The sequence below is a fragment of the Lichenostomus cassidix genome, chromosome 10, assembly GCF_008360975.1.
Source record: "Lichenostomus cassidix isolate B80296 chromosome 10, HeHo_3.0, whole genome shotgun sequence".
NCBI classification, from domain to species: Eukaryota; Metazoa; Chordata; class Aves; order Passeriformes; family Meliphagidae; genus Lichenostomus; species Lichenostomus cassidix.
The window spans coordinates 8499141-8525369 of record NC_139491.1 but is presented as its reverse complement, the minus strand read 5'-3'; the positions used below and the strand labels follow the sequence as shown (position 1 = coordinate 8525369).

The following is a 26229-nucleotide window of genomic DNA, read 5'->3' as shown; positions in this document are numbered from 1 at the left end:
CTGAGCTTCAAGGCTTAGCTTATCACAGAAGGCTAGTCATGCAAAATCTATGCAAACAAATGGTTTCCTAATAACTTGCTAACTCCATGTGTACTGTACCTGTTTGCTGGGCCTTCAGCAGGCACAGAGCTGCCTGTGAACCCTTTCCAGAAAGATGCACATCTCGGACTCCTCGAGAGCTTGATTCCTGAGCTGCTGTTCCCTGATGTTGTACACAGCCTGCAGATGCAGCTGTCCTGATTCAGAAGATGAAAGGTTGCATGAGCGAAAACGTACTAAGGCTGTTAAAAGGTACTTACACTTATCCTGAGCCTTTTAAAGAAATATAGAAAGTGATCTTGTTCTTAGAACCAGGTTGCCTCCAAGGAGAACGGGAGCAGGCTTTTAACACAGTGCATTTGAGAAAGAACAATGGTATTACAGAGTCACTGTTTTAAAAGAGTTGTTTTCCTTAGGACTTCAGTGGCTTCTGGCTACAAGAGGGAAAAATTAGAATATAGTGTCCCTTTGCATGAGAGGAAGAGAGCGGATAATAGACTTTTCATAGTAACTGGGTAAACTTTGCCTATGCTAACTATTGTAAGAAAAGACAAGGAGGAAAATAAACACATGCCAGAAAATTAAATGCTCTGGAAAACAGAAGAGGTCTGAATGGAAAATAAGTGTATACAAAACACTAGAAGCTCCACCCCTGCTGCTGACTCGTTAAGTGGGGGCAGGGGACCAGAGAGGTCTGCAGCAGTGGAAAATTCTTTGTCCACTCCAGACTGGTTGAAGTTGCTGTAGTCTGCGTTGCATCTGGAGGACCAATTGTAAGCATATCTTTAATGCAGTTATGAATCATTGACATAGGGCTGCACAGAAGCAGAAATAGTGTTTTGAGACATATAAGGAAAGCAAAGAATGGAGCAACTGAGCACATGGAGCACAACATATTTGAGTAGGAAATACACTCCTGGGGCACAGATGTGTGAACACCTAAAAATTCTAAAGAGACGAGGAAAGCCGGAAAGTTAGCATACTTTTTTTTTTATTTGCTTAGTATTTCTCCTGATTCAAGTATTCACTCATTCTGCTCCCAACTGAACCCACCTCCTCTGCCCTCGCCAGCCTCTCCATACTCCACAAAGTGAAGAGGGCTCTCAGTGTATCCTGGATCCAGGCTTGTTCCCAAGACATTTGTATGACTGAGGTATAGATTTCTGAAGGGGAGGCAAATTTCATATGTTAGGACAGGCCACAAAATATAACAGTGGTCAACTGTCTGTATTGCTCCCAGGGCCCCTGGTCAAAGTGCCATAAACTATTTCCAGTAATCTGTAGTCCTCTGAGAGCACAAGGAAAGCTGTGTAGTCACTTTCACCATCAGTAGGGCTTGATTTCTGCCCTAGGCAGAGTTCATCCAACCCTGAGGATGAGAATCATTATGCTCCTTCACCACAAATCAATAGGGATCACATCATACCTGGCCAACAGCAAACACAAACTGCAAATTTACAGCAATGTCAATAAAGGTCATTATCTCTCAGGCTGACTGCCGAAGCCTGGCTCTCATTCTGAAACCTGCCAGAGTAAATCTAAGGCTGTGAATGAATGAAATATTTAACTTGGAGCCCTGGGCTCACTGCAGGCTGAATTCAGTAGGTAATGGATAAGGGCTATACTTGTATTGACTGACTCGTTAACTCTGTGGGTTTGCTTGCATTCCAGATTGTCTGCCTTTAATGAGGAGTGTCTGAATTTTACGTAGCCTCTTTTGTTCATGAAGAGTGCTTCTAGTGAGTAATATGTTGCTAAGGATATAAGCATGGACAGAATTCTATCTTTAACCAGTTTGCTTGAACTCTAATATTAGTTTTGGAGCTCTAATATTTACTTTTCACCCAAGATAAATATCTTGGGAAATATTTACTTGAAATCAGGATTACATTAATGTTGGGGATTTTTTTTATCTTATGACTGTGCTTTGAAGTCTTAGCCATGGTAACAAAATAAAGAAATAAAGATTGACATTCTGATGCCTTAAAATTTGAGATCCTGAGTAGCAAAAAATTTGAGTTTCCTTTTTTGTTTGTTTGTATTGTCCTTTATTTCAGGTATGATTACAAAATTACAAGTCAGATTCTGCAAATATGAAGCATCCATTAAAACTCACAGGGTTTTTTCAGTAAGGTAGTGTGCTTGTTTTAAAACATGAGAAATTTAAGATAGATATTAAAGGTAGGAAATTGTTCTGGCATTTGGCTATTTTTGAGCTGTCAGCTGCTTGTTGATTGGGGCTGTTGTGAAAGAATAATGGTATTAAAAACTCAGTGTTTAAAAAGGTCATTTCCTTTCTTCTTCCTGTAGTCAGAATTCACGTTTGGACTTGCCAACTTCCCTTCTTAGGAGTCCTTACTCTTCTTTAATGGTCCCTTGAAAGATGCACACATCATCTCACAGATACCTGTCAGACACACGCACACAACTGTGCAGAGCTGTTCTCCACACTTCATTTTCTTCTAGATTTTCATAGGCCTGTTCAGACTGTCCCCAAGTTGTCTCTGTCAAAAGCAGAGTCATGCTTGTGCCTTTCTTATAACTTGTTCACAGTATAGAGCTACCCTGTTCACCATGTTTATAAATATCCTCCTAACTAATTGTCCAAAAATGATGTCTCTGCCCAGTTTCACAAGACATCACAGAGTGCAGTGGGTTTGGCTCTGAGGTTTTTCATTGCAGCACCATGTGAGTCCTTTGGGGAAGGCACTGTATTTTGTACAATGGGACACGTGCCAGGCTGGAAATTCTCGGTTTTATTGGGACATACATGTGAAATGTCACCAAATCCAAACTAATATGAAGATTTTTCCCAAGAACAGTAAGTTGCATGCACTTAGTCACTAGGAAAGTAGAGGTTAAATCCCTTGTACACTGCAGAAAAATCTTGGGAACAATTTTTGTTTACGTATGTAGTCATCTTACCAAGAATGGCTACATTTCAAATTGGCTCTCTGTCTCAATCATTGCTGCAATTCATTTAGGTGAATTACTTTAAAAAACCCCCAACAAAATAAAGTTTTTATTGGGCCATGGACATGTGGCAAATATCTGTATGTTGTCAACATCTGTATTTTTTGGGTTCTGGATATAGATCATTATATTCATATCCAAGTTATTGCAACATGACAGAAAATTAATAAAAGCTGTTCTTCAGAAAAATAAACGTTTGACCAATTCATGTGCCAGAAGTCAATTTGCTTTGGGTTTAGTTCTTTAATATCTTTTTTCCTGTCTCTCTGATTATTTTATGCATAGAGATACTGCTGATGGTTCCAAGAGTAAAGACAGTATTTATTTTTGCATCCTTCTCCTTTTTAAAGAGTCCTGCTTGTTTTGAAAGGTGATTTATAGGTTTGAACATAGTGAGTACTGAAAATTTGCTAAAAGAAGGTTGGCAGGTTTGGTGTGGGGGCAGGTGGATTCTAGGTCAACCTTGTCTCTCTTCATTATTAGACATGTATTTAAACATGTATTTGCTGCCAGTGAATAAACTCTGCTTTGTCTCCCAGCACTTCAAGACTCTGGGGAAGCTTTAATCTGCATTATAATATCCACTCAAAGCAAAACTTGTATTTAAACTGAGTCCTCTTTGGCTGAAAGATAAAAATTAAAGCAGTTTAAGAGCCTTTTTGAATGCTTCTTTTTTTCCACAGGTGAGAGAAAATTAACTTTTATTGTGCTTCGTTCTGGAAAAGTAATTTGCACATCCAGGCCAGCTCTCTCTTCCTGTTCCCCTTTTTTGTCCTCCAAAATTCAAAGCTTCTGAGGATGTTTTTTATCTGCCATTTAAAAGATTTCTTTTTCCTTCATGCTTTCATTAGACATTTCTAGCCCAGAGTCCCATCTCAAAACATCTAATTCCAGATGTTGTTTAGAAATAAGGGTAACCATGGCATCTGTGGAAAACTGAAAAACTTTTGTGCACTTTCAAAGTAAGACACAGTAGTTAGATTGTCTGAATTGAAATGTTATACAAGGCTAGTTCAAGTAAGGTCTTGGACTCAGTTAACCAAGTGCATGACAATGAGCTAATTGACTGCTGGTTTGAAAAAAAATAATAAAAAAAATGTAGCAGCAATACAATAATGTATTTAAATATTTAGCTTTTCTGGTCTTATGACTGGGAAATGGCTGGGATTTCCAAAAGAATACATTTTGGGGGGATTTTCTTCAAGAAGCATTTTTTTTCTGCATCAGTTCTAACAGAAAAAGGGCCAGAGTCTCTCTGGCATAAACTCACTCCACTGACGTGCCCTAGCCGAATGCCTTGGTCTTTTCAAAATATTTATAGTAGATATAATTCATTTTCCCAGCAGCATATTCCCTTTGAAACCAACAAAATGGCAGAAGCTGCAAAGCAAGGATGATGCAAGTTGCAGGGCATGGGATCGAGGTTTGCCCTAGATAGACAATTGAGCACATCAGATGTTCCAGAAGAACCTTTCCACCCATCATCTGCCCTTTGGTGTGTTTTCCTGGGAGCCTTTGCCTGGCCTGCATTTTGCAGCATACACTGTATTAATGGAACAACCACTTTCTCAGCTTGTTCTGAGGATGACCTGGCTGTTGGGCAGCAAAAGCAAGAAGGCTGGGAAGACAGAGAGTGAGAAGTGTGAAAACTGGGGAGAACACATAAATATCTAAATAAATGCAGTCTCCTCTCTTGGCTTTGTGTTTCCATCCTGCCCGTGGGCTTGTGTTTGAGACATTACAGTCTGTTGCCATAGCACTTGTCCTGGTACCAACGGGCCAGCTAACGGGTGTTTGCATAAAGGCAAGTTAATAAAATGATATTCTGGTGATGACCAAAGCAGAAAAATTACCTTTTGCTCTTTCCCTCCTTTAAGCAGGGTGTCAGGGACCAAAGGAAGCAGGAGTGCAGAAGTTTCTAGAACCAAGTAGAGCCAGGCAGTTGGGTCAGCTCGGATCCCATGTTTATTTCATCAACAGTCAGTCCTTTTCTATCCTAGTTTATTCTAGATGCTATTTCAACCCTGCTACCAGCCCCACTGGTAGCTCTCAACACTTCCCAGGGTATTGGGGGTGCAGGGGAGAGGTAACAGAAGGCTTCTTGGAGCAGCAGAAGTGGTTCTTGAAGCAGTTCTCACATGCAGCAGAGACTGCTGTTCTCTGAAGAATAGGCGTTGATATAATTTATTCCTGCCCAGTTCTCCCAACAACTGGCATGATTTCTGTCTCTGAGCAGGCAAAGACATCTTCCACAGTGTTTGCTGTATCCGTGCTCATGGTATCAGATACTGCTTAACATTTCTTTGGTTTCTTTTCCTCCTAGGCCACATGAAAATTGCTGATTTTGTGAGAAGCAAACTATAAAGGAGATCTACTTGTTAATACCTAGACAAGCTGGCATTCCACCATACCAGACAAAGCATGCCTCATCTTGGAAAGTAAGTGATCTGAACAAATGACACCAAAGTAACCTTGGGTATCTAGAAACAGCAAACAATTGTCAGTATAAGTGAATAGTGGAACACAGAAACCAAATCAATTGAAAGACTGTTCATCTGCTCTCACTGCTGACAGAATATTAGAGAGGGGGGAAAAAAAATTCTCTGTTATTTAGTCCTGAAACACTGTTTGATTTGTTAATGGTTTATTGCTTATGGGGAGTCCCATGCAAACAGTAAAGTATGGCTCAGGGAGTTACTTAAGGTTTTGAACAGAAAAAAAGAAATTGTATTTTGAATACTGATATTACAGGTTCCCCCTTACTCTGGAGAAGAAATGCACAGGGAGCATTTAAATCATGCAGCACTTTTAAGCATTCTTCTCTCCTGTCTTGTGACAGCAAATACTAAGTTGTTCGGTTCTGTGGGAGTTATTAACACCTCCAGAGTCACACTTAGGGCTGGAGGTGCTGGAAAGCAGAAGAATAGTGGAATATCCTCAAGAATACCACAGAAGGAATGGAATCGATTTTCTTGAACAAAGACAAGGATTCTTCAGCTCTGAGTCACACATCGTGAATTTCTGAAGTGTCACATTTAGAGGAAGAGAGAATTACAACTGGGACATGAAAAAATGCTTGTTTGACTTCTTAATGAGTGAAGTCTTAAGCTTAAGCTTTGTAAGACATGTGGTACAGGAAGATTGTTCTGACAGCCTTGTGCCATATGGAAGGTAGAGATCACTGCTTTCTCACTATAGGGGGAAAACCTCAGCAGCAGTAGCACGGGACAGGGTTAGTGCAGCTGTTACCAATGTTCATCCCATTTAGCATGCCAAGATAAGACTGTTTAGATTCACTCATTGATCCATGACTCTGAAAGGTATGGAAGATTAGCAAGTAGCATTTGAAGAGGTTTAGATTGCTCTGAGAGCTCTGGAGAGGGAATGTAATGGTACCCATAGTCTACAGCAGCACTAAGCAGCCCAAATGCTGCTGTGAGGGACTGAGCTGCTGACTAATTTATGTCAGCATCCATCTGACACACGTTTTTCAGTGACACTGATGCTTCAGCCTTAGAGTGGATTTATACTCTTAGCAATTCTATTTTATATGTGCAAAGGCATTAGTTTTGGGGCTTACTCTATTCCCCAGATCCCTATTTTAGCTGCTTGCCAGCTATAAAAGCAAATGATCTAAACTTGCAGTCTGCAATAAGATACTGAGTAGTTGCATATGGATATGGATCACAACAGTTATTGGAGCCCTGAACACTTAGGAGGTATGCAAGCAAAGAGACTGTGGCAGCTGACACACACCTAAGTGCTTCAACTTCTAAGAAGAGAAGATGGGGGAGTGCACAGAGGCCAGCTCCTTCTTCACTCACAGGGAGACACCAGCAGAGTGCATGTGGACTGTTTGCAAAAAGGAGGAGTTGGTTTGGTTTTGCAGGGGACTGAGTGTGTTTGGGGACTAGGGTCTTGTTTTCTGTTAAAATGTAATAGCCAGTTGGTTTGGTTTTGTCTTCCTGCTGGGACTTTGCCAAGGGCTGAACCACCTTGCACCCATCCTGCTGCTGTCTTTGCAATAATGCTGGGCATGCTGAGGTCCTTATCAAGAGTAAGGGGAGATTCTCATTTTCAGTAGCACTTGTACCACTGTGTTTAGACACAGAGATCTAATTTTCGCCAATATATATTGAAGTTATATAAAATAAAATATACAAGAAAAGCAATTTAGGTGAAAGCATCAGTTCTTTCACATAAGCGCCTATTTGCACAGATAAAGGGCATGCAATAAAGGAGATGCCAGGAGGATACTTGCAGTGAGGTCCATTTTACAAATCACACCAAGAAGTAGAGAGCAAGTGGAAAAATTAGGATATGCTGCTGAAAAGGAACCTTCTAAAGGCATCTAAAATATATTGCTCAGACTGAAAAATTGTTCAGATTGTTAGGGTTCACACAGCAGATTAAAGAATAACAATGTAACATGAGGCTCTTAGTCTTTTTAAATTTCTAGGAAATGTGTCATCTCTGGTGGTTTTAGAGCCATCACTACCTTCTTCCTGAATCAGAGGGAAAGAGCATCTGCCCACTGAATTTCCTGTATCTTATACGGTATTAATGTAATTCATGCTTGCATAGCTTGTGAGAAGATATCATGGTGTCACACTACAAGTGTACTTTGCTGCAGTGACAAGCTTATATTTTGAGCTGGATACTCTACTGCAGGTATAACATGCCAGCTGTGCTTGTTTGAACACTGAGAGTGGCCTAGAGGCACAGATTTCAGCAGATTGTCCATCAGCTGATTGCAACAGCACAGCAGGGAAGCCAATATATTTTCATGCTTTTATGCAGAGCAGGAGCACCGCAGGTTCATAGGCTCTGGAAAAGCCAAGTAGAACCCTAGGTTCCCGAGAAATATTAATTAATCCATTTAGGAACTACTGCAGTGGGAAACATTACAATACACAGCGAGAGTTGCCTACCTTGGTGAGGAACTTTCTTCTCGTGTTGTTGCAGTTCTCATTTGCTGCAGCTTTAGACTGGAGAATACTGGTGACCACACGGGGAGGATCAGGTGGGATGTCTTCTGTCTCTGATGAACATGGCAGCTGTGTTCTGGGACAGCAGTCAAAATCCTCTTGACCCCAGCTGGTAGAGATCTCAAAGGGATCTGAGCATTTCTCGTCGGGACTTGACCCATCATCACTGTTTTTGGCATTGCAGAGGATAAGTGATCTTGAAATGGAGCGAAACTTTCTTGATTTCCTGTTCCCAGCATTGTTCTTTTGATCCATCTTCAGGGAGCTGCTGCTCTTTTTCCTATCATTCTCCCATTTATGTGGCATGATACTTTCAATAACTTTCTCCGCTTCTCTGGTGCTAAATATCCTCCAGGAAAGGAAATATAAAAGTAAGTTGTAATATACCCCACTTTCTCCCACTTAATAACCTATGCTACTGGAAAGCCCTAATGAATAAATCGAATCAACAGAGCCTTTCAGTCTGAGAACAGCCACGTGATATCTCATGACTTGCTAATTCTGCTTCTGTGCAGAGCTCTACTAGATTCTCCTTCACCTTTTCATTCTCCTGCCATGTTACCCAAGCGGAGTGGAGTGCTTTTAATAAATGTTTGTGATGCTTCCATTGTCTGCTTGCTTTGGGCATCTGCTGAATTTGCATGTTGCAATCCCAAACTGAAAAGGAAGATACTTTAAAAGCATTATTCTATCCTCCTAATATTATTTGGAAAGAAGACGCTCCTTCTGAAGTTTGATTCATGAAACCACTATAATTCAAAGTAGATTAATCGAATTGTCGACGCTAAGTTCTCTGCCTGGCACATCTGAGTTGTAAGTGGTTTAGCAAAAGTAGATCTTAGCCTGGAGAGAGTAAGGAATGTCAGGCTGCCATAAAACTTCCACCTTTGCAAACCAGAGCTCACTTAAGACTGTGCATTTAAGAGTAACAGAAAGATCCAGTGAAGCACTTAAGATGTGAATATCTGATTAGGCAGTGAACACTATAAAGGAATACAGATCCATTACATCAATCAAAAAGTGTCCTATTACAGAAATTGTTTGTTTCAGCACATGATTCAGCATATACAAATAAAATAAATTGGAAAAAAAGATGTACAATCAAAACGTAGCAAAAGTTGAAGGTTTTATAAAATGAGTAATGTAATGAGCATTTTAAGATAACAAAGGGGTTCTCTGTAAAACTCTCTCAGAAAAAGCTTTCTAGAAATGCTTTGGTAGGTATGTGTCAGTGATGAAAATTCAACAAGGAAGTCGAAATTAATCACTTTGACTCTCTCACCTAACTTTTTTTATCATATTTATTACTCAAACTTTTCTATTCTTCTCACACAACCTGATACTGTATGTTGCCATTCTAGAGAAAATACATATTGAAACTTAAGTATTTGCATAAATCAAAGATGCTGTAGGTGTTAGACACAAAACTGAAAATCAATGTAATTTGAAAAGCACTTCTCGGGTATACAATTCAGAGAAGAAACTTGTCATTGTGCCCTAAGCTGGGTTATTGTGTTGGGGTTTGGGTTTGTTTCCCTGTTTCTATGCAGCATTAGGTAGGTACATATGCACATTGTACCTGAAGTTCCACTGGTCCTACAGAAAGGAAGAAGGCAGATTTTCTAAAGGCTCCTTACAGCCACAACAATAAACACAGGTCTGCAAACTCAGACCAGGCCAGATTCGGATGAGAAATCCAAGTAAGCATTGTAATCTGCAGGATTATTTTTCTTGGGGTTTTTTCCTTACACAAATAAACAGAAAAAACAAAAGCAGATGATAAATACTATGCCACTGAGCACCTGTCTAAAGGAACAACATGGTGTTGCTGGAGAAATCCACATTTTGGCGTGAATCTGAATTTGCTTGAATTTGTAAAAATAAAATAATTTCCAGGTGCAGCAGGGATGTCCTGGGGAGAAGGATGTTTATTTGTGCAGTTCTTTCTGGTGTTTTTGATGGGTAATGCTTCTACAGCATTCCATCATTACTTATTTTCTATCAGACCGGTCCTATTATTGCTCTGCTCCCTTATGTCTCTTTTTCTAAAACAAATCCCAAACGCTTCAGAAACTCATGGCCTGATTATTGGAATGCCTTGGATTTTCCTATCTATTCAGGGCATATCCATTATTTCAGAGCAAAGTTTAAAAGTAGCCAGAATATGTCAAGTTCCCCAAAGCTGGTGTCCTTTCTGCCCCTCTCTCTGTGTCTGTGGGATCTTCTCTGCTCCTGTGGGAGAGTCTGACACCCCTGGATTGGAACAGTGGAATGGAAGTCACTGGGCTCCCAACCTCCCTGACACTGACATGAGGGAAGCTTTCAGGGCCAAACTGAACTTGCAAATTCTCCATTCCCTTCAATTCACAGAAGGTTCTGCTTTTTTCTGCTTTTCAGAGTAGCCTCTCTTATGAATGAGGAGATTGGTGTGATTGAGAACTGCCCAGCCAGGCTCCCTTCCTGTGACATGGAGCACATGAATGTAAGGTTTGGAGATCTTGTTTGTATCTTTTTAAAAATGCACTTTTTAGTATTGGTAAGCCTAAAGGTTTAGTCCACCATAATATGCACAAACTAAATTGCAATTTTGAACTTGGAAATCCCTGTTAGTATCTCCGCTGTATTAGGAAATTAATCTCGTTAGAGCCTATGATGTTGTGTTTCCTGTATGTCTAAATGAAGGTAAAAATGCAATCTGGCCCATTAGACCAGAATGTGGGGTTGAAAAAGAAAGGGAGGCAGGGGTGAGTGGAACTTCTGCAAGAGTCTATTCTCTGCACGTGGGTAAGAAGCAGCAGAGCTGGAGGTGAGTGGAATGTGCACCACTTGAAAATCTGCAACAGGGATCAGTGCTCATTCTGTGATTCTGGTAATTCCTATCAGACCCTGGTAACAGCAATGTCACAAATGTACCTGAGTTGTACATCCAGATCTAAACAATCCTGCCTATGTGGAGAAAGTAAAAGAAAGAGCACTTTTCATTCAAGGATTTCAATGTTGTATAAACATTAACCACACTCTTCCCAAAGAGGAAGAATTTTACAAGAGCTATTAACCGTTTGGATAAGCAGAGGACTTGATAGCTTAATGGTCAAAATGCAGCTCTCTGGAGACTGGCATGCTAGAATGAAGCCCTTTCTTGCTCTGCCTGAAGCTGTTGAGCTTAAGGAGGGAGAATTGCCATCAGTACTAAATCTCCAAGAGGTGCCTCTCTGGCTTTGCTAAACATCTGGGATGCAGGGACACACAGAAGCACCTGTTGAAACAGTGAAGGAAGCATCAAAGTGCATTCTGCTTTCCCATCCCCCCGTAATGCTCCTGAGGAATTTTGCCTTATGCAGAGAGAACTCTTTGCCCTGCTGCATCAGCTGTTTCCTCCTCCCCCACTCCCATAGGAGCTCCATCCACTCAAAGACCAAATTTGACCTTGAATGACTTACCTAATCTCACAGTGAGCCAGTGGCTGAGGTGAAAATAAACCCAGTAGACCTGCAGACTTCCAGTTAAATACTTGCTATAAGTATTAGATCACAAATCCTAACTAAGGCAACATTCTTTCCAGAGCTGCTGATTCAGAGTTGCATGAGTGACAGAAATATAGGAGGTACCAAAAACATAGTCTATAAGTTTTCCAATAAAAATATCCAGAAATGTTATTTCACACAGCATACAATATCACAAGTGCCAGAGAAGCTTTATGATTCATTGCCATCTTCCACCAAATTTAATTCGAGATATTGATGGCATGGACAATTACTTCAAAGTCAATTCTCCAAACCATTCATCTTTTTCTCCAGTGCACTCGCTGCTTGTCATTTTCTTTTGCCATTCTTATACCTCCAGCTTGCCTGATGGAAGCTGTCTGTGGTTTGTAATGCAAACCAAATGTTCCTTCTCTGTTTCATTTTTTTTCCCCCAAGCTTTATTTTTCCAGCTTTAAGTCTAAAGAGCCCAAACTCAGTCTGTCTTCTGCAAACAAAATACATGATCTGAGCCGTGCCCATTTGGTTCAAATTTTTGGTTGGATATTAAACTGAGCATTTACAAGATACAAATAATTTGGTGTAGCTCCCAGATTAAATGCGAATGCTCTGCTGTTAACCAGAAAGTAGGAAAGACAGAACTTTACTAGCAAGAACAAGATAAGCTTTACATTACCAAGTCCTAGCAGCATCCTCTTTTAATCTAGATCTTGCATTCTATTTTAATCTAGATCTTGTGATCTTACTCAGATTCATTACTGAGCAGTACTATTAGCACTGAACTATTGCAGATGTCTAGGATTTCCACACAGTAGGAAGAGCTAAAAATTTGGAAGTTTTCTAATAAAGAGTAAGAAACTCAGAGAGTTGAGTTGAATTAATTTTTTTTAAAAAAAAACCCTAATTGTAAAATAAAAGTTCAAAAGGAGGAACTTACAACAGCGAGGCAGACAAACCTGACTCCTGCAGAAGGCTGTTCCTCTTCATAGGCCTGGCAAAAAAAGACAGAGTGAATAACTGAAAACACACTCTCCTGGTGCCACGTGACTCAGTTTCAGTAATTCTGCTCAGTACATTGGAACAGAGCTATTGTTTCCTAATTGAAGAAAATGTCAGCAAGGCTAGATAAACAAAAGCAATGGGATGCAGCATTGGGGAAACTGTTTCCAACAGGCTCCCAGCTACCCGGAGATGGCAGGACCATTTAAGGAGATTGTGTCATTTGTTTTCACCCCTCGCTCTCTGGACCTAGGATTGATGGGGTTCAGGCATGTCAAACCTACCTGAAAGGAGTTGAGGCAACAGCAGAGTCTGTGCTAATCCCATGCAAGGTTTTCTGATGGAGGCTAAGTTGGCAAGCATGTTTCTTGTATTTTTTTTACCAGGTATTTTAACATGAAGCTCGTAAGTGTTTCACAGACAAATTCTGCTCCAGGAGCAAAATGTAATGAGTGCCATTTTTGAATGCCAGATGCTTGTATTGTTCACCATGAACACAATCTCTTTAACCTCCCAGTTCTTAAATACTTTCCCCTTTATGGGCTAGACTGCAACTTTGTCATCCCACCTGATCAAGGACTCAGAAAACTGTTTTTTATTACACAGATCATGTCCATCTCCACCTGTCGATCCTCAGCTGTGCTCAGACAGACAAATAACAGTCTTGCTGCAGGAACCTGCTTGCTCTCAATGAATTTGTGTGATAAGATTCACAGAGAGTTTGTAAATTTTAAAAAAAATCCGTAAAAGAAAAAAATTGTATCTGAAACTGTTAATGTTAGTTTATTGAAATAGTCAGTCCTCTTTAAAGTGTTCTCACAAACCATAAATGTCATGCTTTTCAGGAAAATTAAGCATAAACCTGACCCTGTCTGGTCATGGAAATGGTCAACATGAGAGTGCTTAGACAACTGCTGCCCTCTGTGTTCTGTGTCTTGAAGGTCCTATTTTTATTGCTCTGTCACTAACCTTGCCAAATAGGGAGAGGAATTATAAAATAGGTTTAAAACGTTGAATGGAAAGGGTCTCATGTTTAGTGGTCGTATGACTTCTAGGTAAAACATGGACAGTAATAGACTTTCTACCGGCAGCAAAAGGAAAGACGAATTCTCTGCTCTGTACAATGTCTACAGGAGCCCTGGAAAACTCTATCCTTGATAATACAGTTGTGGGTATTCTGCATTTTAAATGTTTATGAAGCAAATTTGTCATTATTTTCCTAACATCTGTTTTTGGGATATTAGTTCCCCAAAGGAAATCTTCCCTAAATGACACAGTTTTTACCTGAATCACTGTTTAACAAATGACATGGAACATTTCCCAGCTCTTTCAGAAGAACCAAGACTTGGCACTGAGTAGTGATCAACAATTATCAGGTAGCTTTCCTGGAAAGGGTGAGAAATAGGGAGCTGACTTTGTATTCTGGGGAAGAGTTTGTCACTGTATTTGAAGAGAGAGGACAGTGGCCTTGTACATAAAATGGGGTTTTATATGTACTGCTAGCACTGTAAAAACAAACTATCAACAAGGAAGCAAAGCCATATACTGTTTACCACTTTACTGTCTTTCACTACAACACACATGTTTTTGTTCAGCAATAGGGAACTCATTCACACAAAATCTCAACAGTCCCTGAGTTTTGATCCAAGCTGACTGAGCTGGAAGCTCAGAAGCATTGGAAAGCTTGCTTTATTTCTTCCCATTGTCACATGCTTTTGCATTTCCTGACTATGGGCTGAATAATGTAGTCCCTAAGCCACTGGGAGTTTTGTTCATTCCAAGTCTGGACTTCTGCCAGGGCCAGCAGCAGAAACATAAATATCACAAGGAGGGGCTGGTTTTTTATGTTGCTTTACTCTAACCTTTTGCAGTTTTTTCCGTCTTCTCTGTACAGTAATTGTTCAGTGCCCAGTGGTGAACAGAAAAGCAGGTTTTTAGAAGCCATAAGGAAAAGGAGAGAGAGAGGGAGAGAACCTCTACTGTGCCTGCCTTGTTGCATTAATGGTATGCTTTGATATTGGATACTGTGGTCAATCTTCATTGCTTAGCTCAAAGGTATTGTAGCAGGAAAAGGGCAATGAACACTGATCAGAGGCTGGAATTTTGTATTAAAATATTGAAATTATGTGGACTCTCCTTTGCAGAAAGGAACTGCACTGATAGAAGTTTATGAGATAATAGGAAATATAAGGCAAATCAGTGTGGTTTCTTTACTTCCTTCTCATGTGAGGGACAGGAAAAGAATGTGGTAAAGTAAAAAGCGTTCAAACAAATAAAAGGAAATACTTAAAATCTAAAGCATAATGAATGTGTGGAGCAAGAAGGCAGAAATCATGAGCATGCTGAAGTTAGCTGTTTTGTCTTTGATTTCAGTTGGGCAGAGATTTCACCCTAAGATGTGAGTTGCTGAAAATATGTTATCTGTAGATAAAGGCAATAGCATGCAGAAGGGGCAGCAACTCCTGTTACAGAATGAAAATCAAACAGTGCAATTCACAGGTAGAGTGATATTCCTGCCATGAGATAGTTACCATAAAATGGAGTAACTTTTCTGATGTCTGGAGTTAGTGTTGGCTGTGGATAAAGGAAAGAGAGGAGCCACTGAACTTAATAATTATGGCAATTCTTCTCTTTTGCATGACTAAAATCAGGATGTGTCTGGAACCATAGCAGATACAGGAGCTGATCCCTCTTTTCTCCAAATTATTTTCCATATACACAGGTTTGGATTCTAGAGGACAAATATGCAGACTATTCAAGACCAAATATTTTGCCTGTTGCTACTGGTGATAACCTTTTCCAAAAAGGAACATATAAATTTAAACAGGACATTAGTACTGGGCAAAGCAGATCTAAATAATGATGGAACAGCCTCAGTCCTGATCTCCACCCAACACCAAATACTGCTCACGTTAATAGAAAAGAAAGAAAATCTTTTGGAGTGTTCAAGCTTCTGTTCTGTCCTTACATTATTCAGCAAACTGATAAATTACTTTTGCCTTAACCACCACCACAATTTTCACATTTGCCATATTCCAGATTACAGTTATGTTGCACAGCACAATCCATCCCCTCATTGCTGCAAAGCCAGGCTGGATTAGTCATCTCTGTCTTGGGTTTCATGACTTTCACACTGCCCTTCCAGCCACGAAAACATAGCAACTTGGCATGTTGAGTCACCCTAAAAGCCCAGCTATTCCAGTATCCTTCTCCAGCTTCTCCAGCAAGAGCTGGTAGCAATTATGTCAAAGCAATTAACTTGTATAAAACAAAAACAAAAACAAAAAAAAACAACAACAAAACCCCAAAAAAAAAAAAGAATCAAGATAGAGAGAGCTTGCTTTCAGGAGGAGTTTCTGAGTACCTTATTGGTAGAGTAGCCTGGCACTCTGAGGTTTTGTATGTTATTCCAAAATGCTTGGACATATCATGTTGTGATTGGATAGTCTTGTTTTAGCAGAAGTTACAGCTGCCCTGTGATGGATAAGTATTGCATTATGTCAAATTAGGTAAATCTCCTTCTAATTCCTTCCTTTAGTTAGTACCTAACTTTCGCCAGGAAGCACAAAGGTTTCTTTTTTTTCTTCTACATATGAAATGAATCCTGTGTAACAGAACTGTAATTTATCCATTTCTGGCTCCCATTAAGCTTTTGATTTCAAGAGTATCCACAGGCAATGAGTTTCATGTGTTGCATATAAATGTACTTCCTTGTAATTCTTTTAAATTTGTTGCCTCTAAGATTTGTTCGGTTCTTGTACTAGGAAAAATATTCTGATCTTCACATCTTCATGAAACCATTTTCTCATTGATCTCTGTACTGATGTCATCCTCTATCTTCTACACACTTTTATCTTTTTTTCTTCTGCCCCTCCTTCCAGCTTCACACTGCTTTCATTTGTTTGGAACTCCTCCTTTTGCTTCAGATCCTTTTTGAAAAAATTCACTTCCTTTTGTGAACTTTATTACCTGACTATTTCATGATTGTATCCAGCTCTACAACCTCCTAGCCTATTTTCAAGTGAATTGCTTTCCTGTGAATTCATAAGAGTTCCTCGACCTTGTCTTGCCAAAACCATTTGTGTTTCATGACTTGCACTCCCACGCTGTGATTACTAACCTTGCTTGTTGCAGTGCCCTAGAGATGAGCAGTAAAATACTGCTTATATAGTTCCATGCAAGAGGGTCTGATACTAAGTGTACACCCATAAAAAGTATTTTTACCTCATCTTGAGAACATATCCTGGAACTCCATGAAGAATATGTTGCTTTATGCTTACAATGCATTGTTTATAGAAAAGGTAGCCCATGTGATTTACGTAAATGATTGTGATAAGAGTGTGTAATTGAAAAAAGTACAGCACTATGAGTGTAAAGTGTGTTGGTTGTAGCCATGGTGGGGTGCATGAGGCAAGACAAGAATGGTACCCTTTCAACTAAATGTTGTGGGCTGTCTTGTTATTTTACTATTTTTGTAGTGAGTATATAGAGTTATGTGTATGTGATTATGTTGGGCTTAGAGAAGCACTAAATATTTATGTCGGCTATGAAGTTGCTAAATATCTGGTACTGAAGGAAAGGTCCATCATTTTTGTTTGGTTTTTTTTTAACCATTGACTGATACACATTTTATAACTTAATGCATCACCAGAGTAGTAAGAGCATTATGTGAGCTCTCCTGTATGGTGTCATTCAAATTTAAACAAATATTTTAAAAAGCTATGATTTTACCTCATCTTTCTGCATTTCCAGTCGTATAATGCTCTTTTTTCATCTGACTTAGTATTCCTTTTGATTTATAGTTCCCTAAACTGTAGGCAGACATAAAGAGCCCTTTAGGTTGAATGAAAGGAGAATTATCAATAGCCAAACTATGATTTTTAAGGGAAAAAACATAAAGGGCCAAAGAAAAATGAATTTACCTACAGAAATTGTATGAAAATTTGCTCTGTATTTTCCATGAGTTCAGTTAAAAGTGTGTTTAGACCTGCCTTTTTTTATCCTTTTATTGTGAATCCATGTTGGATTCTGTCATATTTATTGCTACTGCCTTCTTTACTCCTTGAACAGTCAGCTATGAATGAATGGAAGCAGTGAAAAGGTGAATTATACTTAGTCCACCTGAGAACAAGTGGCAGAATTTGCTCCATATTTTGCACTCTGGTACAGGCACCACTTGCTCCAGCAGCCTTAGCTCCGGCCCACCAAAGTCAGGGGCTTGTTGGCATTTCACAGGAAATATGCATGGTCCTGTCTGGATTGCTGGGTTTGTTGGTTTGGGTTGGGTTGTTGGTGGGGTTTTTTTTGAGGGAGAGAAGGTATTGCAGAAGTTTGAGGTGTTATGGTTTGGGATTTTTTTTTTTCCTTTGTTTTTACAGTTAGCATTGTCAGGGATCGGTGATGAATTACACAACCTCTTCTCTTGGATATCTGTGTCTGAATAAAATGACTTTACCACATTTGTACAGTTGTCATTTCAAGCACAAGGTTTAAGCAGTAGCTACTTCTGAGTATTTGTCATTCCTGGAGCTTGGCAGAGGAAAAGCTACTTAACACAGGCTGCTTCTTAAGTCTGCATTAGGAAAGCCTCGAGGACCCTTCTCATTTCTGCTGCTGCACCTTATCTCTGAGGCTGTGACAATCAGAATGAAGCTGAGCAGACAGTTTTTGTTTGGGGTGTTGAAGATAACAGTATGAAGTTCCAATGGCAGCTCTCGTTTTTTTGGCAATACTGTAGCTTTTAACACCGACTTTAGTCACAATGCACACCACATATGTTACTTACCAGCAGCATTGTTGACAGAAAAATGAGGTTATTTTATAGGTTTCCTGTGAAGGAAACAGCATAATCCATTACATAAATAGGTCCCTGGTAAGGCACAAAACACAATGCTTCTGGTGCTTCATGAGATCTTATGATACCTTGGTCATAGGTGTGAGAAATAGTGCTGGGATAAGCTGTAGCATCCCAAAGTCTAGGATTTAGTGTCTGTGGGAGATTACTTTTCTTCCATGTTTTGGAATCAGCCTGCAACTCCAGAGCAGTATCTAATGTTAAGTAATTTGGACCTAGTGGCTGAGAGATTTCAGCTGAGGATTCCTGATCTTGGGTTTTGATTTTTCTACAGAATCAGTTTTCAAGCCCAGAAGAAGCTCTAATTAGCTAGTATAATTAACCTGTTGAAGAGAAAATGCTAACCTGTAATTCCTGTACTGATGAAAATCATTCCTACTCCAGCTAAAGCTTACATTTTTAAATGAGCACTAAATGTGAATGTAAAGACATTATTACACCAATCTTGAAAACTTGCTATACATTCAGACAGATTGTTAGGCTGCTTAGTTACCATTTCTTTTAAACATCACAGTGTCCTCATTTGCCTTCAGTCCTGTGTTGGTCCAAAAGAGCTTGACAATTGCTGTTATGGCACAGTAAAGCCCTATGATCATTTCCCCAGCATTTTTATGGACATCAGCAGGAAGACCATGGAGTGAGAGGTGTCATGGAAGAGCAGCTATACACTGGATTGTGGGACAGACTTTCTGCCTGCTGACACAGGGCTGTCTTGTGAACTGACTCTCTGGAAAGGCTCTCTGGATACACACAAAAAGCTGGTGTAAAACAGCGTGCTGAGACTCACACAATGCCATCCACACAGCAGGGTTGGTGTCCTTGGCCACTGAATGACCCTGACTCTGCAGCAGAGATGTGCTGGGGGAAGTCAAATTTTCTGGTGTCCTTTTCTCATGTGTGCTCAGTTTTGATCCAGAGAATACCTGAAAATGTCTCCATAAGAATTAATGCTATTTTCTTTGTCTCAGTTTGGATTTCCCAAAAGAAACAGCCTCTTCTTGAATTTACGTCCCAAATCATTGCCCAAAATCATGTTCCAAGACAAAAATATAACCACCAATATAACCCATTATTTTCTTTTTCTGGTTCTTTCCTTTTTATTTCAACACCTTTTAAACTGATTATAAATCTTGTCTTTTTATTCGTGGAGTGAATCTTTAAAGACTCGACTCAACTAAACATTCAAGAATACCCAGACCTTTGGGGCTTGTGTAAGTTGAGGGGTTTTTTTTTCTCATTTCTGGCTAAAAGAAAGGACACAAAATGTATAAAATTGGTATCAGGAAAATGTTAAGACTTTGAAATATCCATTTAGGCTCAGCATTAATCTTGGGCAAAGAAGTAAATACCTATAACTGAACCTTACCAACCACAACTAATGCACTATTAAGGAGTAAAAATCTGCCCCGGCTCATTTTTGACTGAACTCTCTGATTGAGCCTGGAAATCTCCTTCCAGCTCTGATGGAGACCTGCTGGTTTGACCCAAGGTTTGCTTTCCCTCACTTCTGAATTCTTGTCCTCATCAGAGAAAGAGGGTTATGGCCTTGTGGTCATCTTCTTTCTTGGATGTGTGGGGTGAGAATTTCTCTAATGAAAACTACTAGAAGATAATTAGATGAAAACTACTAGAAGATAATTAGATGTTTATTGTTGGGTTGGTTTTTTTAATGGTACAATAAACAAAATAATTAATAACTACTCTTAGAGAACAGTAAGAATTTGCTGGTGTCAAGTAATGCAATCCTACAACAGCCCCACTCCTATTAAGCAGAATCTATTGCATACAAAGCTTATTCCCTGTGATAAGGCATGCAAGCTACTTCACAGGGTGCACTGTGTGCCACACTGTAATACAGAGAGCATAAATATTATAGCAGCAGGAGGCAAATAAAGCAGCAGATCACATCGCTGGTGCTCTCTAACAGCAAGGAGCTGTAACATGGTCTGTCAGGTCAGTCCTTCAGCATAACTGAGGCAATTTGACATCCCCCCAGGCACAGGCTGGTACAGTGGGGGGAGAAGAGAGTGTTTTGTCCCCACCTCCACCCTGGGAGCAATCCCCCTGCAGAGAGCAGCAAGGGCTGCTCCAAAGCCCCTGCACTGACTGTGTCCCCAAGGGACTGCTGGCCAGGAGTTTTGTGCCTCATTCAGGGCACACCAGCTCCACCAGCCCAGGTTCCACTGGCAGTATGGACAGCAAGTCATCAATCTCTGTGTGCTGTACCAGCCTGCACCTTTTTCTGAGGGCTCATGCTGTTTGAATCAGTTACTAATGAGGCGCATAATAAAGGACACTATTAACTCGGCATTAATAATGCTGGCAGGGTTTCCAGTCTACAGATGTTATTTATAATACATGACTAAACAAATACGTATCCCCTTTGAGACTGAAACTCAGGAGCAATTTACTGATTTCCTGTATAGGCTAGATCATACAGAGATTTGAGTAAATACTGCTTTTGAATGTCTTGCTTGGATCTATGCTCTGAAACTGTAGTAGATATTAATGTTTCATTTTAAAATAGTTTGAAAATGTATTTTCAGATTGCTAGATACTGTCCCTATCCAGTTCTCATTGAGGACTACATTTTTCTGTATTGCTTCTTTACAGAAAAATAAAATATTCAAAGAATATAGCCTTCAGTTACACAGCACAGTGGAAATGAGAAGAAAGATTAGAGAATATTCTGGGAAAAAAACAAACTTCCCAAAAGCTAAAAAAAACCCCACAAAATTAAAATCCCATATCCTCTCATTTTCATCTGATTTTGAAATTAATTAATTAATCTTATTTATGAATTTTAATTTGCAGTGAGATTTTTGTAGTCTTAAAATGTTTCTGAGTAATGAATCATTTGATCTGTGTCTTTTTTTCTTTTCTGCCTCTTATAATTTTGCAGGTATGCAGAGGCCTTCAAAACTGAAGAAAGCTGTGAACTCACAAAAGTCTCTGGTCCACTGTGCAGGCTTTTATATACATCAAGAGAAACAGGAGAAATATTTTACAGCAAACTAAAAGTGTCCTAGATAAGGTACTAGCATGTAGAGCATCTCTGTGTAATTCATAATGCTGATCACTGAACAATAATAATTTGCTTCAAATTTCTCAGACCATTTAAAGACAAAGCAGTGATAACAGTGAATAGACAGACAAAAACGTAATTTGTGAAATACCTCTTACCTGCTTATTCTTCTCTTTCAAATTCTGAAATTAAAACAGTTGAAAATAATACATACACACATGTAAAAAGAGCTGACTGTATGATGCATAAATAATTTGTTATAAAAATATCACTTACCATTGCCAAGTATCTTCTTATTTAAATCTGCTATTATCATGCCTTCTTGGATATGAAATATGCAGCAGAGTCCATTCCCAGCGTGTTAAACACTTGAGAAAATAATAAACGCAGTGTAACTCCACAGTGTTTGGATATATGACTGTAACTCCTAAGCATTCAAAGTGACTACTCAATATAACAACTTTTCCTCTGCAGAAAATGCCTTGCTATTTGCCAGCAAATCTTTAATGCTTTAGATTGGGTATTTCCAACTACCGCCCTACTTGCTAGGCAGATGTGTATAAAAGAGATGTTATTTCACTGAAGCAACCACTGAGATCGTAACCCTTTTCCTGTACCACAAACAGAAATATAAAACCTCAGACTTTCCTTTTGGACTTTTACTGACTTGTGTCTGTTGTAAGAAAGTAAAACACAACTAGTCCAAGTGCTAATATATGGAAAATGTGTTAAAACATTTTAGATCATCTCGTTGCTTCTCATTCCTGCAATTCATTGGTTAACTGGCTCCTTCTGTGTTTATGTAGTTGCATGGTACAAATACAACACCTAAACTTCTCGCCCAAAGTTGAAATGATTCATTTATTACTTTTTACGCCACCCCCAGGAAAAAAAAAAGGAAGAAAGAAAACACACAGTGCTCATTTAACCCAAGTGAGTGAAAACGTCTTTCATAAGGTCTGTAAGGGCTTTGGGAGGTTTTTCTTTGGTGAATAAAGTCTGTGTAGTGGAGGGAAGAGTTTTGTCTGAGGATGGCAGAATTCAGGCTACAGCAAGCAGACAAACTAGGATCCTTTTGCTGTGTGAAAATAAGGTAATAGTGAAGGAGGTGCAAATGTTTTTTGTTCATATTTGATCGATTGAGATGGAGTAATTGTTTTGAGTGGAGGCAGGAGGAGAGAGGAGGTATTTTTGTGAGGGTAGTGCCTTGCTCTCTGGAATTATATCAACATTTATTTAGGTCCTTTTGTGAGGTAATTACCCTAAATAGATAATACGTAGGCTTTCCATCTTCTGGATGCTTATAAATACGAGTTGACCACATTAATTATAACCACAATGGGGAAAGCACAAGCAAAACAATAAATGAGGGCCATACAAAGAAGTGGAAAACAGGATTAAATGAAGACATTTCCTCTGCTTCTTTTTCTCTAATGCACAGAATGGGGCTATGCGATAAGGCACTATTCCATAGGATGTACCACCCTGATTTCTGATACTGCCTGTGGGTCTGTTAGAGAGAAGGGATTACAATGGGTAACCCTTCTTCTCCCAGCAGCTCAAATGGGATAGTTACTCTGCCTTCATTCATTGTCCTCTCCAGATGGACATTAGACTTAATCAGGTTCTAGCCCTGACAGCTTGTTTCAGGACCACAGCTGGAATCAGCATGTCTAGACTAGCACTGATTTATTCCTGGCTCTCAGACCTGCGTGCATGCTACTATTCCATATGCTTCCTGTTAGGGAGGTAATAATGCCATTTCACAGCATAACTTCAGTTTTTCTTTCTTTCTCCCTTTTTTTTGTTGTAATTAGACATTATTTTGCTCATGTGGGAAAATGTCCTGCCCCTGCTCTGAAACAGATCAAACTTCCAGACAAACAAAATAAAGTTCACAAAGGAAACAGTTAAATTTTCTGACTGCCTTCACTGTCACAGAAAATGCTAAACACATTTGTAAGTTATATAAAACTGCATAAGTTCATATTTTCCTCTCCTGGTTTCACAGCCCAGAACAGCAAAAGGACCTTGTGACATCTCTAGGCTCTCAAGAGTTTAGTAATAAAAATAAAAATAATCCTCAGCAAAAAAACAACACTCCACACCCTGCTACTGCTGAGCAAATGAGTTTCCCATTTTCCTCACTTGTCCTCAGACTAAACAATGTTAAATTTACAATTCTAACATGTATTTATAGCAAGCAATCTACCCTAAGAACCACAGAAGTTGGCATATATCATTGTCCTTAATCCACAGGCCAGCTTTCAACCTGGCATATCAAGTAATTAGGAGAGAAACCTCCTGCTTTAATTAATGTTTGTGCACTGAGGCATGATAAAGCCCCAAGGTGGGTGGTGTGCATGAGGAGGAGGTTCATCCGCTGTAAATTAACCTCTGATTTTAGTTTTTTGTGTTTACTGTGAATAGTAACTGATAACATTAACAGCATCGTGAGCTTCTGTTGGGGGTCTGCAAAGCCTGAGAAGTACCTGCAAGTCCTGCAGGGGAGGGAATTCCTGGGGGTCTGACAGTGCTGATAATCCTGACATTGAGGGAACTAAGCTGGGGAATCTGCCTAGATGAGGGGAAAAAGCCATGTGGGGAGCAGGGAGGTAACTGATGTGAAACTGTGGAAGCACCAGAGGGTAGTTTGGGGGTGTAAGTGAAGGGATTGAGGGAAAGGAAGGGATTAAAGGGGGAAAGAATTCAGGTTAGGGTGCTAGGCTGGATTTGAGCAGGTGGGTAAAGACTGAACACAAGGTGCTGGGTAGAGGAATCAGCTGAGCCTAAACTGGGTAAGACCCAGCACTGGATTGGGCTCTGCAGGCTAGGCTTGGAGAGCAGGGAGGTTCTGTGAGGAACTGGGCTGATCCATTTTTCTCTAGAGCAGCAGGGAAATTACATTCAGACCTCATGCTCAAAAGAAGTTCATTCACACTTATCTCAGGATAAAGGGATAGATACACTCCTGCTAACCTTTTTTGCAAATTCAAGGACTGAGAAACAAAGAAGTTGTTTAGAAAAAAACCTTTGATTTGAAGGACATAACCATTCTGATACCCTTTAAGTATCTTTCACTTTATAGTTTATCAATGCCCCTAAATCCCATTTAATTTCTTTTTTCAGAAGATTTTTCCAGGTGATTCCCATTTCTTTTCACATAATGAAAGCAAAATAACCTAATCTTAAGATGAAGAATACTTTGTTGATGTATTCAATGGTATTGTTGCTCTTTCCAGTATTATTCTTCAATCCATCTTTAATATAGCCTGACATTTTGTTTGCTTTTTTTGACCACTACTGTGCCCTGAGTAGAAGTTTCCATTAAGCTGTCTGCAGTAACGCCTAGATCTTTTTCTTGAGTGATTTTGCAAACCATCAAGTGTATATGAGTTGTTCAAATTGTTCCTTTTAGTACACATTACCTCACACTTGCCTACACTAAATTTTAGCTTCCATCCTTTTTGGTCCCCATCTTTTAGGCTTTTGTTTTGTTTTGTTTGTTGTTGGGTTTTTTTTTTTAAGTCATGGCTTTTCTAAATGATCACATAATTCCCAATTATGCTGTGTCTGCTACTGCATGCTTGCTTTCCAGATGAGTAGCAAATAGATTAAATTAACCCCAGTTCTGGTGTAGGTCTTAGGATCCCCACTTGTTAATATCTTTCCCAGCTCAAATTAACCACTGACTTGTATTTTTTTATTCAGTCTTCACAACTTTCAGAGTCATAATATATTTCTTAGTCCTCTGCTATTCTTTACCCTTAGACACTTTATGACATTTAAAAAAACCACCTAGGTTACACCCCTAAAATTATACTTTTTATCCATTATTCTAATGTCTTTATTAAAGAATTTAATGGCAATTGGCTGTTAAAACTCCACAGGGGCAAGTACAGCCAGAGTAGCTATAGGCAAAGCTAGAGTTTACCTAGAGCAGAAGAATGGCAGGATGGAGAAAATCGAAATCTCAATTCACAAGAGTCTCTTTCAATGTCTCCAGAGTAGCATGGAATAATTCTCTCACAGCTGAATTCAGAAAAGCATCTCCCAGGTGCTCACAGTCTAACTTCTGAGCCCAAGCATGTTCTATGCACCAAATGTCTCTTCTCCATCTTCCCTTCCCTGCTCCTTGGCCCCAGTGGAACAGCTTGTGCTGCTCTCAAGCTGCTCAGGCAAAGAGAAATGAGAACAGAAGTGGGGCTTGAGGATGCAACTCCAGCTATCCCCAGGCCACCCACCCTCACTGAAGTCTTGGATGCAGCCTTGAAAAGGGATGCATGTGCCAAAAAGCATCAAGGAAGAACAGGATCCTTACTACTGAATAAAGCCTTAAATGAGCATTCCATGTCCAATTCTGGCACCCACTCATTTTAGCACAGATGGTAACAAGGTGGGAAGAGTTCAGAATGCCATTATAAGGAGTCTGAGGAGTGTGTTTTGCAGTAAGAGACTAAAGAATTTGTTTCATTTTCTTCCAGCAGATTGTTGCAATGTGATGTCTTTGCTGTCTGTGTACACACCGTCAGGAGACAGAACTCACAGCACTGGAATGTGAAGGCAGATGCATTTGAATCAGAAATGTGCTTACATAAAAGTTCATTATTAAGGTAATTAGAACTTCCTGGAATGTTTATTCTGCTCTGTGCAATTTACCACAGCAGTGATGTACTGGTTTTGGCAAAGTGGCTAATCTCATCTCAACATTTAAACTCTCATAATCAATTTTGGGAGCTATTTTTCTGTTTAGCTCTTTTTTTCAAAAGCCTGCTCAGTCTCTCATATTTTTCATTAATGTTCTGGACTGGAAGAATGCAATGAAGTAATTGGCCAGATCAGGTGAAATGAGTTCACCTCACTAATGGT

At 39.6% G+C, this 26229-nt stretch overlaps 1 protein-coding gene and 1 long non-coding RNA gene across 16 annotated transcripts in view; one reads left to right on the top strand and one right to left on the bottom strand.

The window, feature by feature from the left end:
• IL16 (interleukin 16) overlaps nt 1-12473 on the bottom strand; it is a 29847-nt gene extending 17374 nt beyond the window's left edge. For both annotated transcript variants that reach the window (XM_085070485.1, XM_085070486.1), the window contains exons 1-3: nt 12420-12473; nt 7944-8349; nt 100-236 (exon numbers count right to left, since the gene is read on the bottom strand). In XM_085070485.1, coding sequence (XP_084926611.1) covers nt 100-236; nt 7944-8349; nt 12420-12469 — 593 coding nt within the window. In that variant the 5' untranslated portion in view covers nt 12470-12473. The remainder of the gene's footprint in view (nt 1-99; nt 237-7943; nt 8350-12419) is intronic.
• The window catches only part of LOC146432669 (uncharacterized), a 36712-nt gene that overhangs the window by 4220 nt on the left and 6263 nt on the right, over nt 1-26229 (top strand). For 3 of the 14 annotated variants that reach the window (XR_014854282.1, XR_014854278.1, XR_014854274.1), the window contains 5 exons: nt 119-4507; nt 5336-5454; nt 10400-10482; nt 21238-21369; nt 25845-25973. This is a non-coding gene — a long non-coding RNA (uncharacterized LOC146432669). Of the gene's footprint in view, nt 1-118; nt 4508-5335; nt 5455-10399; nt 10483-21237; nt 22318-25844; nt 25974-26229 lie in introns of all 14 variants that reach the window. The other 11 variants (XR_014854287.1, XR_014854285.1, XR_014854286.1 and 8 more) reach the window with 11 other exon arrangements.